At 37.5% G+C, this 15,404-nt stretch overlaps 1 protein-coding gene across 1 annotated transcript in view; it reads right to left on the minus strand.

The window, feature by feature from the left end:
• Positions 1 to 15,404, minus strand: part of HGFAC (HGF activator) — a 337,074-nt gene that overhangs the window by 16,261 nt on the left and 305,409 nt on the right. Inside the window, exons 11-12 of the mRNA XM_053704187.1 lie at positions 12,162 to 12,301; positions 3,893 to 4,033 (exon numbers count right to left, since the gene is read on the minus strand). Coding sequence (XP_053560162.1) covers positions 3,893 to 4,033; positions 12,162 to 12,301 — 281 coding nt within the window. The remainder of the gene's footprint in view (positions 1 to 3,892; positions 4,034 to 12,161; positions 12,302 to 15,404) is intronic.

Below are 15,404 nucleotides of genomic sequence, written 5' to 3' on the forward strand. Positions count from 1 at the left end.
GTTTACATATTACATAATAATCGGCTGTCTCACATAGCCATGTTAAAGACTGAATATGAGTGCATTAAAATGTATTATCATCAAATATTCCAACATATATATGTATATATTTGAATATACGTACATAAATTATCATTGTTACTATACTCATATTATTTCTATAAAATTATAAAATTATATGTGCACAGATAAACCGTGCTAGATGAAGATTACCTATAGGACAATATGTATGTATATGTATATCTTAGATTTCCATGTAGGTTATTATCACATATGTAAATCCAATCTAATATATGACTATATAAACTCATTGGATATAATGTGTTAAGTTAACACATTGTGCTAGATAGATAGATAGATAGATAGATTGATAGATAATAGATAGATAGAAAGAAAGTGTCAAAACTACACAGTGAAGTGAAATTCGTCATTTATGATAGGGATTCATAGGTAACAGAGGAGGGGAAAGAGAACGCTACTGTCACAGAAAATCTTAAACAATACACACAAAAGCATCTGCCCAAAAGAGAGACTCTCTCAACAAAACTCTCATGGACTCCCGCACACTTATACACTAGACATGCACATTCAGGGTGCTATTAACCCCTTAATGACCACAGCACTTTTCCATTTTCTGTCCGTTTGGGACCAAGGCTATTTTTACATTTTTGCTGTGTTTTTGTTTAGCTGTAATTTTCCTCTTACTCATTTACTGTACCCACACATATTATATACCGTTTTTCTCGCCATTAAATGGACTTTCTAAAGATACCATTATTTCATCATATCTTATAATTTACTATAAAAAATTTTATAAAATATGAGGAAAAATTGAAAAAAAATACACTTTTTCTAACTTTGACCCCCAAAATCTGTTACACATCTAAAATCACCAAAAAAACACCCATGCTAAATAGTTTCTAAATTTTGTCCTGAGTTTAGAAATACCCAATGTTTACATGTTCTTTGCTTTTTTTGCAAGTTATAGGGCCATAAATACAAATAGCACTTTGCTATTTTCAAACCATTTTTTTTCAAAATTAGCGCTAGTTACATTAGAACACTGATATCTTTCAGGAATCTCTGAATATCCATTGACATGTATATATTTTTTTTTTAGTAGACAACCCAAAGTATTGATCTAGGCCCATTTTGGTATATTTCATGCCACCATTTCACCGCCAAATGCGATCAAATAAAAAAAATTGTTCACTTTTTCACAATTTTTTTCACAAACTTTAGGATTCTCACTGAAATTATTTACAAACAGCTTGTGCAATTATGGCACAAATGGTTGTAAATTCTTCTCTGGGGTCCCCTTTGTTCAGAAATAGCAGACTTATATGGCTTTGGTGTTGCTTTTTGGTAATTAGAATGCCACTAAAGGCCACTGCGCACCACACGTGTATTATGCCCAGCAGTGAAGGGGTTAATTAGGGAGCATGTAGGGAGCTTTTTGGGGTAATTTTAGCTTTAGTGTAGTGTAGTAGACAACCCCAAGTATTGATCTAGGCCCATTTTGGTATATTTCATGCCACCATTTCACCGCCAAATGCGATCAAATTAAAAAAAACGTTAAATTTTTCAAAATTTTAGGTTTCTCACTGAAATCATTTACAAACAGCTTGTGCAATTATGGCACAAATGGTTGTAAATGCTTCTCTGGGTTCTCCTTTGTTCAGAAATAGCAGACATATATGGCTTTAGCGTTGCTTTTTGGTATTTAGAAGGCCGCTAAATGCCGCTGCGCATCACACGTGTATTATGGCTAGCAGTGAAGGGGTTAATTAGGTAGCTTGTAGGGAGCTTGCAGGGTTAATATCACATTTAGTGTAGAGCTCAGCCTCCCACCTGAAACATCAGACCCCCTGATCCCTCCCAAACAGCTCTCTTCCCTCCCCCACCCCCAATTTGCCCCCGCCATCTTAAGTACTGGCAGAAAGTCTGCCAGTACTAAAATAAAAGCTATATTTGTTGTTTTTTTGTGTTTTTAAAAAGCATATTTACATATGCTGCTGTTTACTATCCCCCCCTTAGCCCCCAACCTCACTGATCCCCCCCAAACAGCTCTATAACCCTCCCACTCTAACTTAATCTGCGCCATCTTGGGTACTGGCAGCTGTCTGCCAGTACTCAGTTTAGAAGAAAACATGTTTTTTTTTTAATTTTTATTAAAATTTTCTGTAGTGTAGCTTCCCCCCACACAAAACCAACCCCCCACCCCTCCACGATCTCTTTTTGTGCTTTTGCACAAACAAGATTAGGGCATTTTTTCTTAACAATATTTACCGTAGTGTAGCGGTTCCCACCCGCTCCCGCCCCGTGCATGCGCCCGCCCGCCAACCTCTGTGCACGCACGCGCCCCCTAACGGTCCCGCCTCCGATCCCGCCCCCCTTGATGACACAGGATACACCGATGGCCGCCCACCCGCCTCCCAAGTCGGCTCCCACCCACCAACGATACCGGCCATCGATGTCCGGTGCAGAGAGGGCAACAGAGTGGCTCTCTCTGCATCGGATGGCCATGTAAGGTTATTGCAGGATGCCTCCATATCGAGGCATCACTGCAATAACCGGAAAGCAGCTGGAAGAGAGCAGGATCGCTTCCAGCTGCTTTCCACACCGAGGACGTGCAGGGTACGTCCTCAGGCGTTAACTGCCTTTTTTTTGAGGACGTACCCTGCACGCCCTCGGTCATTAAGGGGTTAATGATTCAGAGGTAAATTCGAAACTCATAGACACATACGTATAATCTCAAGCATTCTCTCTAAACCATCTGTCACTTTAAAGAACACTGATACATACAAAGAAACAAATATACAATAAATCACTCACTGGCAATCAAGGAAACACACACAAACTCATGCATAGAAACACTAATGCCCACATACTCACACATCTATATACACACATACAGTCTCATACATATGTCATTAATCATAGGGACACAGGGCATAGATACTGGTGCTAACAGCAATCATTTACAACAATGGAAGAAAGAAACAGTAGTGGTTAACAAAAATTGATAATATCAAATTGTGAACTGAATCTCTGTGGTATTTGAGTCTGTAACTTATGAATCCAAAACACTTCCCATTTAGCTAGAAGGGCATCCCTATCTCCTCCTCCTTTGGGTTTTGCTGTATTGCACACCAAGCAAAGGTGGACACATTTTGTGCATGTTCGATAATAAAGTGTGTAGCCAAAGCTGAACAGCTGTCTTTATTCCTTATGTTGCCCATATGTTCCCTGATGCGTGTTCTAGCCTCTCTGGTCGTCATACCCACATATTGTAACGTTGCACCAAATTAGATAGACCACATGAGGAGTAGAACAATTCACGCAATTAAAAACTTCAAAGGTAACTCCTGTTACGTTTAAAGTGAACATTTTGGTTTGTATTACAAAGTTGCATGCCTTATACCTTTGGCTGCCACACTTATGCATCGCTTTAACTTCTAAACAAAAGCTGGTAGTCTTGGGTTTCTTTACTTTACTCTGTGAAATCTCATTCCCTATGGTCATGTTTCGCATGTAGGCACAAGGCAACCATCCTTGATAAATGATTTTAGTGCTGGATCTGCCCGCAAGATACAAAAATATCTGTGAATTATAGTACAAACCTGGTGATATTGGTTGCTATAGTCAGCGAGAAAAGTTACCGTGTTATCCTTTTATAATCTTAATGTTGTATCACTGAGCAATTTGTCTCACAGTAACAAATCTACCTTTACTACTTGCTTTCTTGATCAAAGACTAGAAGCATTGAGACACCTTCAAAAAAATGAAAAAGAACCTAGGTTTTATTCACTACACTTAATCTGTTCATGCTATTACAGTTACATCTACCTGTGCACATTTTAAATGAGATATTATTATACTTTATACTTACTTTCGGCCATACGTCCCCATCCAGCTATTAGGCACTGGTGATCATCAGCAAAAGATATTCCATCTTCAGGGAGGCAAATTGTTTGAACAAACTGTGTCTTCTTAGCACAACGATTGTCCACTCTCTTTAGTTTTATTAAAACTAAAAATGAAGAAATAAAATAATTTTCTTGTGTATTGTAGTGTTTTGTTGTCAAGTAGAGCCTGTGCTAGGATTTTTGGCTACACAGGCAAAGACACATTTTGCGTATGCACACACACACTCACGCACCCCCCCCCCCCAAAGAAATGATTTACCCTGCCATCACTGTTTCTTAACAAAATGTTCTAGTGATGTGTTAAAGTGAAGGTCAACTTAACGCAACTGCCCCATGGCATTGGATAGACTTTGTAAAATGAGGGTATGTTTAATTAATCAAATATGTTATATTTTATTATTTTTAAACATTTTTACCTTTTGAGTGCTCCGACGATAAGCGCAGCATTCCCACCAGGCATTTTGTCAAATTGATTGACAGATGACTATTCTTAAAAGAACGAATCCTTGTTTCCCCCTTGGGGGCGTTCAGTCCCTTTGCATAAACGTCACGGCCCGGGGGAAACAAGGATTCGTTCTTTTAAGAATCTTCATCTGTCAATCAATTTGACAAAATGCCGGGCGGGAGAGCTGCGCTTATCGTCGGAGCGCTCAAAAGGAAAAAAAATTTAAAATACTGAAATATAACAAATCTGATGAATTAAACCCACCCTTATTTTGCAAATCTATCCAATGCCGTGGGGCAGTTGCGAGAAGTTGGCCTTCACTTTAAGCAGCTATAGATAAGTATTTTATCCATAATGGTAGAGAAAATTATTTTTGTTTCCACATCAAATTCTTGACTGTTAATATGTTTATAATAGCTATGACAGGTAATTTCTGCACGATCTGACGTACCTAAGTGGTGGCTCTGTACAACATAGCAAATCAGTGGTGGCTCTGCATAATGAATCACACAGTAGTGAAAATATATATAACACACAAACCTGGAGGATGACTTCTTTCTTTTTCACCATTATACCTAGACTGGTACTAGCATGAATAATAAGAAACTGTATCAAGCTACAGGTGGACAAGTTCTCAAGCACAGAACCTGTGAACCTGTCTACCTGCAATCATAACTTGGAAAAATGTAAGACTGCAGAAGAGTTGTGTTGTTGAACCAACTGTGAATATATGGGCAACCATTGTGTAAAAGCAGGGCCTGTCATTCACCCTAAACAAGCGTGATTTATCAGTCTCCCAAGACAAAAAGTAGAGTCTGCATCTTAAATTTGTGGTTGCAGACTCATTCTTGCAAACCTGAACTGCAAGTTCTCAGAAGCTGTCAATGCCTCTTGGAACATATTTCACAATATAGTGATGATACTGAACGTTTATACACTAATAAATACAACAATCTGCACTATTTGGTAATACATGGCATTGATACACTAATACACATGCTGCACTGTATAATGATCGTACCTACACACTGGTAACATATATGCTGCACTGTATAATGATAGTACCTATACACTGGTAACATATGCTGCACTGTATAATGATAGTACCTATACACTGGTAACATATGCTGCACTGTATAATGATAGTACCTATACACTGGTAACATATATGCTGCACTTTATAATGATAGTACCTATACACTGGTAACATATATGCTGCACTGTATAATGATAGTACCTATACACTGGTAACATATGCTGCACTGTATAATGATCGTACCTACACACTGGTAACACATATGCTGTACTGTATAATGATAGTACCTATACACTGGTAACAAATATGCTGCACTGTATAATGATAGTACCTATACACTGGTAACATATATGTTGCACTGTATAATGATAGTACCTATACACTGGTAACATATATGCTGCACTGTATAATGATAGTACCAATACACTGGTAACATATATGCTGCATTGTATAATGATAGTACCTATACACTGGTAACATATATGCTGCACTGTATAATGATAGTGCTTATACACTGGTAACATATATGCTGCACTGTATAATGATAGTGCCTATACACTGGTAACATATATGCTGCACTGTATAATGACAGTGCCTATACATTGGTAACATATATGCTGCACTGTATAATGATAGTGCCTATACACTGGTAACATATATGCTGCACTGTATAATGATAGTACCTATACACTGGTAACATATATGCTGCACTGTGTAATGATAGTACCAATACACTGGTAACATATATGCTGCACTGTATAATGATAGTAACTATACACTGGTAACATATATGCTGCACTGTATAATGATAGTAACTATACACTGGTAACATATATGCTGCACTGTATAATGATAGTACCTATACACTGGTAACATATATGCTGCACTGTATAATGATAGTACCTATACGCTGGTAACATATATGCTGCACTGTATAATGATAGTACCAACACGCTGGTAACATATGCTGCACTGTATAATGATAGTAACTATACACTGGTAACATATATGCTGCACTGTATAATGATAGTACCTATACACTGGTGACATATATGCTGCACTGTATAATGATAGTACCTATACACTGGTAACATATATGCTGCACTGTATAATGATAGTACCTATACACTGGTAACATATATGCTGCACTGTATAATGATAGTACCTATACACTGGTAACATATATGCTGCACTGTATAATGATAGTAACTATACACTGGTAACATATATGCTGCATTGTATAATGATAGTACCTATACACTGGTAACATATATGCTGCATTGTATAATGATAGTACCTATACACTGGTAACATATATGCTGCACTGTATAATGATAGTGCTTATACACTGGTAACATATATGCTGCACTGTATAATGATAGTGCCTATACACTGGTAACATATATGCTGCACTGTATAATGACAGTGCCTATACATTGGTAACATATATGCTGCACTGTATAATGATAGTGCCTATACACTGGTAACATATATGCTGCACTGTATAATGATAGTACCTATACACTGGTAACATATATGCTGCACTGTATAATGATAGTACCTATACACTGGTAACATATATGCTGCACTGTATAATGATAGTAACTATACACTGGTAACATATATGCTGCACTGTATAATGATAGTACCTATACACTGGTAACATATATGCTGCACTGTATAATGATAGTACCTATACACTGGTAACATATGCTGCACTGTATAATGATAGTAACTATACACTGGTATCATATATGCTGCACTGTATAATGATAGTACCTATACACTGGTAACATATATGCTGCACTGTATAATGATAGTACCTATACACTGGTGACATATATGCTGCACTGTATAATGATAGTACCTATACACTGGTAACATATATGCTGCACTGTATAATGATAGTACCTATACACTGGTAACATATATGCTGCACTGTATAATGATAGTACCTATACGCTGGTAACATATATGTTGCACTGTATAATGATAGTACCTATACACTGGTGACATATATGCTGCACTGTATAATGATAGTACCTATACACTGGTAACATATATGCTGCACTGTATAATGATAGTACCTATACACTGGTAACATATATGCTGCACTGTATAATGATAGTACCTATACACTGGTAACATATATGCTGCACTGTATAATGATAGTACCTATACACTGGTAACATATATGCTGCACTGTATAATGATAGTACCTATACACTGGTAATATATGCTGCACTGTATAATGATAGTACCAACACGCTGGTAACATATGCTGCACTGTATAATGATAGTAACTATACACTGGTAACATATATGCTGCACTGTATAATGATAGTACCTATACACTGGTGACATATATGCTGCACTGTATAATGATAGTACCTATACACTGGTAACATATATGCTGCACTGTATAATGATAGTACCTATACATTGGTAACATATATGCTGCACTGTATAATGATAGTACCTATACACTGGTAACATATATGCTGCACTGTATAATGATAGTACCTATACAGTGGTAACATATATGCTGCACTGTATAATGATAGTACCTATACACTGGTAACATATATGCTGCACTGTATAATGATAGTACTTATACACTGGTAATATATGCTGCACTGTATAATGATAGTACCTATACAGTGGTAACATATGCTGCACTGTATAATGATAGTACTTATACACTGGTAATATATGCTGCACTGTATAATGATGTTGAGGGATCATACACTGAAAAAACAGAACATGCTTCCCTGTATATTGATGATGGGTGCCTTTACACTGATGTGCTGCATAATAATACCAACCATTTATACACTGGAAATGAACACACTGCACTGTATAATTATTATGCCAATTATCTATAAACTGAAATAGGACTTGTCTTGCTGTATATCAAAAGTTGTAGGATTGTCAGTGATCCTTCGAGTGCCCATCATCTCCAGTACCATCATCTCCAGTACCATCATCTCCAGTACCATCATCTCCAGTAATACTCATTAGGCTGCGGGTGGAAGCGAGTCAAGGCTGCTAACGTTTTGCAGAGAGTGCAAGGGCTGTGCAGTGATACATTTCAGCTAGATGCTTCTAAATGTCCTGGCTTACCTGCACTCCCTATGTTTCAGGGGTGTCCTCTTATTAAAAATAAATAAATCTGCCATGCACTAAATTTGCGCCCCCCTCCCTTCCTCCCCCCACAAGCTCTGTTTTTAAAAATAATTCTGTGCATAACAAAAATAATGTATGATTTTGTTGTGCTAAATAAAGCATATTTTAAACATATAACATTAGCCCTATACCTTATTTTATTTTTGATACAAACTTTCTCTGTGAATACACTCACAAAAAACAAAGGCGCCTCCTAGTGTGATACTGTGGATATGAATGGATATCCACAGTATCACACTAGGAGGCACCTTTGTTTTTTGTGATTGTATTCACACAGAAAGTTTGTATCCTGATGGTTTTATTTGGCAAAGAGCTGACTCCTGAATCAAGGTGTGATCCATACAGAAAGAGCTGTACCTGTCTAAAACAGCAAGAATATTTACTCAAGAGGATTTATAAATCTTCAGACCCTATTAAGGACTGGTACCTATAGTGTATAGAGACATTATCCTGTGTTTTTCATCATCTGGTCCTCTGAGATGCTATAGCTCTATATTGTTTGTGTTCTTTTTTGTATGTACTAGACATTGCACCTTTTTGGGTATTTTAATCTGGAACCCTTTATATTATTGTAGTAGTCATCTGTATTGCACCCCCTAGAGCTGACATTTGTGTTCAGCTAGAGTTGTTTATTTTATTTTTGGATGATTTTAATTTGGATATATTCCAATATTTCGGCACATGAGTTCTGAAATAAAATATTCAAACCTAGATAACTTTTCCTGTCATTAAACACTGCATTGCCTTCCCTACAATACACATACTGTATGTTGATGTATGTTAAACCACCCAATATACTAAGGTAATAATTCTAGACTATCTGAATTTCCTATATTGGTTTAAATGTGCAAAAGCCTACAATGTTTTCACTGGCTAATTGAAGACTAACGCAAAAGCAAAGAATAAACAGCCAATGGAAAGGGGAATCCTCATTATGAACTGATACATTATTGTACCCCAAAAGGATACATTTTTAGTAATGCATTTCGAGGGACAGGTAGAGGATCAGGCTCATAGAGTACAGTAGAAATATCTTAATTCTTTTTTTTTTAACCACATACATTTATGTGACGCATGTGAGTGCTATGTTCTGAAACTGTTTTGTACATAGAATCCAGAAGGACCATACATTTCTCCCATGTCTTTCTCTAAAGTAAAAATAAAAAGGGAATTTTTGCTAGGCTATTAACTTGTAAACCACTACAAGTAACTTTCTCCTCCCCAGATAAATATTAGATCACACACTAAAAATAATAAAAGGAGGGTGCAAAAGTTAAATTAAGTACACATTTATTAAATTAAGACTGTGAGCCTTAAAATCACACACACAAATCCATATGAATACCGAATGTCTCTAAAATGGGACATCGCACAAATAAAATACCACCTCTGATCAAAGTGTCAACCTAAAAAATGGATTCCTTATAGGTAGGATAAAATTATTATTTTTCCACAATTCAGAATTTTCCCTTTCGGAAGAAGCTTTACTTGTATAGCCTGTAGGTATAGACTAAGAAAACATCCATTACCCTTTCAAATACATGCACCCAGAAGGGTGTTGCATATATGGTCCAGTATTCCTGTAATTTGGTATACATAGGTGAAACCACCAGGTTTCTAAAGGACTACATTAGGGAGCATCTTTGCAACACTGAAAAAGGTGACGTAGACAGCCAATTTCATAAACCTTTTAAGAGAGGTACACATTAATAATTTAAAGACTTTAGATTTTTGGCATGCTCTGCGGAGTGGGTTCGGGAGTAAGAAGCATATGCAAGGTGGTGACAGACTTAGTACTGTCTTAAATACTGAAAGGGGCCAGAGGTATGTGCCTCATTATGGAATTACCCTTTAGGCATGGTTTAGTAACAGACAAGTAAGCAAGTTTATTGTACTGGCGCTGGAGACTGTAAAAAGGATAGGTGTGCCCACACAAGAACAGGAGTCTGAGGTAGATCCCACGAAAGGGGCAGGAACAAAGTGCCAACTTAGGCCAAAGATAAGAATGCCCAATAGAGGCCGAAGACAGAAATGCCCAAAGGAGGCCGAGACTGGAGTGCTCACTTGAGGATGGAAGACAGGAGGGACCACTCTTAGGCTGAGACTAGAACAGGATACAGATGCTTGGCAGACGCCCTCTGCAGGGCTAGGGTACTGGAGCAGGAGACTGGTGCTTTGCAGAAGCCCTCTGCAGGACTTGGGTACAGGAGTAGGACACCAGTGCTTGGCAGACACACTCTGCAGGCTTTAGTACTGGAGCAGGATACTGTTGCTTGACAGATGCCCTCTGCAGGGCTTGGGTACTGGAGCAGGATGTCATAGAAGCAGTATGATGCCACAGGAAAGACTGGAAGCAGAGGCAGGCTGGTACTGAGTGAATAGCCAGGACGCAAGCCAAGGATCAGATACCTGAAAGCAGTCAGAAAAGTCACAAAATCCATGGAGAATCTAATAGAATAGTCAGGGTACAAGGCCAAGCAGTCCAATCTTTCAAGGCCAAGCAGAAAAGCAGTCCAATCTTAGGTCAAATCCAAGGCAGATCCAAAAGGCTAGTCAGAACAAGCCAGATTCAGGATCCAAACAGGAAAGTAAGGCAAGGTGAGAGGCGTGAACAAACAGGAACAAGATGAACTACAATGTCTAGGCAGAGAGTGGTCTGTGAAGCAGCCTTTTATAGGAGAGCTAATTGCAGAACTACATGTAGCTGGCAAGCAGGTAGAGACAGAGAGCTATCCACTGCAGGGAAACTTCTGATTTGTTAAAAAAAACATTTGTTTTATCCTACCTATAAGGGTTCCATTTCTTAAGTGGACACTTTTATCATAGTTTGTATTTCATTTGGGAGACATCCCATTTTAGAGACATTCTGTATACATATGAATTTGTGTGTGTTATTTTAAAGCTTATGGTCTTAATTTAATAAATGTGACTAAATATAACTTTTAGCTTGAAGTACCATCCTTTTACAATTCTTAGTGTCTCTCTAAAGTTTAGGCGTATTCATCTTTCAAGCCTTAGCTGCATCACAGGTCATCTTAAAGGAACATAAAACCCAAACATACAGATACAGTATACAATTTGTAACAACTTTCCAATTTACTTCTATCGGAAAAACATAACTAGGTAGGCTCAGAAGCTGTGAGCTAGCTGCTGATTGGTGGCTGCACATAAATGTTTCTTGTCATTGATTTACAGATGTGCTCGACTAGCTTCTCGTAGTGCATTGCTCTTTCTTCAATAAAGGATACCAGCAGAATGAAGGAAAACTGAAGGTTGTTTAAAATTGTATGCTCTATCTGAATCATGACATAAATCAACAACTCTTTCTGTAAAGAAAAGCTTCTGCAATCCCTCCTGAGTCTACTACCCTCCAACTTGTTTTGATGTTGCCCATTTTCTGAGAAATGTTTTAACTTTCAGCTTTATTAAATCCCTTAATATAAAGTTTGTGTATAGCTACCTAGAATGTACTGTAAATTAAACATAAAATTCCATTTGCGTAAACACAGATATATGATTTCACTGTATTTTAAACAAGTAGGAAATGAAAGTTCTATAAACTCACCAATATCATGATCAGTAGGTCTAAAAACAGAATACTTCTCATGAAAAAAGTATCTGTCAATTTCAAATGTCTGTGTAACTTCTGTTGTCTGATTGAAGAAATGCTGTCCAAGAACAACCCTTATGGTTGACTTAAGAGGACTGTGGAAGAAAAAAAAATTACAATTTATTTTATTACATAGAACTTCCAACTTATATTATTACTTAAAACAGGCACATAGCACATTTGCTGGCCTTTTGGCTACCACTATATTGTTTGCCATCTTTGGCTGCAATGGTAATACTTAATAATACATTATTTGTTGTGGATCATTAGTATTTATTAGAAATAAAGTTTTAATTGTTGATATGCACTTTATTGTTTCTTTAATGTCCATTTAATTTAACAAATGTATTGTAGGTTATTAAGGAAATAACTTTAGAAGATTTTCTCCAACTGGAACAATCACTCTCAAAAAGAGCTACCACATGGGTCTACAATCAATAAAGTCTATACTTAAGGTAAACTGTACAGTACTCCATACCTCTTATCTAACCTCAACTTTGGGTATTCACTACATTGTTACATTCCACTAAAAAAAGTGTTACATTTACCACCCATACAGATCATCTGTTATTTCCCACATAAGCCTGCTGGCACAGGAAAGGGTTTATAGGTCAGCATATTTCAAGGGAAAAACAAGATTCATTAAAGCAATAGTAAACTTAAAAAAAGATGAATCCAGTGGTGGTCTTGATAATAATCTTTTGGGAGCAGTGTTCCGAGGGTGCCGCCATGGGTGTTCCATGAATGGAGTCACTGTGGAAGGGGCCAAGTTGGCACGATAGTGGGTTTTACAGTGCTTCCACCTACATTATTGAAGGCATGATACTTTAATATATTTTTCAGGTGTTCTATTTTGCATAGTTTGTAGTGTTAACATCTCTGTTTTGTGTTGTGCTCAAGCGCAACAATTAACTCACTACTCCCTGCGCTATCCAATAAATGTATTTGACGCACTAAAAAAATTTGGCCAAGTTAAGATTCTCTACTTGATCATTTTTACCGTCCACATGTAATACTAGATTGCGCATTATTCTTAGCCCTGGTCCAAGTGGAAGATAATGCACCCTGTTATAGACTGTGCTCCCCTTGTAATCCAGGGCATTGTAAGGTGTAAATACATAGTAACCTAGGCTAGATTATGAGTTGTGCGTTAAGGTAAAAAAGCAGCGTTAACAGGTCCTAACGCTGCTTTTTTACGCCCGCTGCTATTAATAGTCTTGCAGGTATATGGCCTTACCGCAAACCGACTTACGTAAACTTCGTAAACCCTTTTTTATATGGGACTTCCATAGTGCCGGTATTATGAGTCTGTCCTGGGAGGCCAGGTGAGCGGTACAGCCTCTACCGACATTCTAAAGTCAGTAGTTATGAGTTTTACACTACAACGCTGTAGCATAAAACTCATAACTAAAGTGCTAAAAAGTACACTAACACCCATAAACTACCTATTAACCCCTAAGCCGAGGCCCTCCCGCATCACAAACACTAAAATAGAATTTTTAACCCCTAATCTACCGCTCCGGACATCGCCGACACTATAATAAACATATTAACCCCTAAACTGCCGCACTCCCGCCTCGCAAACACTAATTAAATAATATTAACCCCTAATCTTTCACCCCTAACATTGCTGCCACCTACATTATACTTATTAACCCCTAATCTGCCGCTCCGGACATCGCCGCCACCTACATTATATTTATTAACCTCTAATCCGCCACCCCCAATGTCGCCGCAACCTACCTACACGTATTAACCCCTAATCTGCCGCCACCAACATTGCAGCCACTATTCTAAATTTATTAACCCCTAAACCTAAGTCTAACCCTAACCCTAACACCCCCTAACTTAAATATAATTTTAATAAATCTAAATAAAATTACTATCATTAACTAAATTATTCCTATTTAAAACTAAATACTTACCTGTAAAATAAACCCTAAGCTAGCTACAATATAACTAAAAGTTACATTGTAGCTACCTTAGGCTTTATTCTTATTTTACAGGCAAGTTTGTATTTATTTTAACTAGGTAGAATAGTTATTAAATAGTTATTAACTATTTAATAACTACCTAGCTAAAATAAATACAAATTTACCTGTAAAATAAAACCTAACCTAAGTTACACTAACACCTAACACTACAGTACAATTAGATCAATTCCCTAAATTAAATACAATTAAATAAATTAAATTAAATTAGGTACCTTTAAATGACGTCATCCAAGATGGCGTCCCTTAGATTCCGATTGGCTGATAGAATTCTATCAGCCAAACGGAATTAAGGTAGAAAAAAATTATTGGATCAGCCAATAGAATTGAGCTTGCATTCCATTGGCTGATTGGAACAGCCAATAGAATGCAAGCTCAATCCTATTGGCTGATTGGATCAGCCAATTGGATTGAAGTTCAATACTATTGGCAGATCCAATCAGCCAATAGGATTTATTCTACCTTAATTCCGATTGGCTGATAGAATTCTATCAGCCAATCGGAATCTAAGGGACGCCATCTTGGATGACGTCATTTAAAGGTACCTTCATTTGTCGCTAGTCCATCGGATGAAGAGGATGCTCCGCATCGGATGTCTTGAAAATGGACCCGCTCCGCGTCGGAAGGATGAAGATAGAAGGTGCCGTCTGGATGAAGACTTCTGCCCATCTGGAGGACCACTTCTACCCATCTGGAGGACCACTTCTGCCGGCTTCCTTGAGGACATCTTGCCGCTTGGATGAAAACTTCTCCTGGTAAGTGAATCTTCGGGGGTTAGTGTTAGAATTTTTTTAAGGGTGGGTTTATTTTTTAGATTAGGGCTTTGGGCCTGCAATAGAGCTAAATGCCCTTTTTTAAAGGCAATGCCCATCCAAATGCCCTTTTCAGGGCAATGGGAAGCTTAGGTTTTTTTAGTTAGGCTTTTATTTGGGGGGGTTGGTTGTGTGGGTGGTGGGTTTTACTGTTGGGGGGTTGTTTGTATTTATTTTTAAAGGTAAAAGAGCTGATTTCTTTGGGGCAATGCCCCACAAAAGGCCCTTTTAAGGGCTATTGGTAGTTTAGTTTAGGCTAGGGTTTTTTTTTATTTTGGGGGGCTTTTTATTTTAATAGGGCTATTAGATTAGGTGTAATTAGTTTAAAGATCTATAATTTGTTTTTTATTTTATGTAATTTAGTGTTTTCTTTTTTTGTGATTTAGCTAATTTGA

The sequence above is a fragment of the Bombina bombina genome, chromosome 2 (genome assembly GCF_027579735.1).
Source record: "Bombina bombina isolate aBomBom1 chromosome 2, aBomBom1.pri, whole genome shotgun sequence".
Taxonomy (NCBI): Eukaryota; Metazoa; Chordata; class Amphibia; order Anura; family Bombinatoridae; genus Bombina; species Bombina bombina.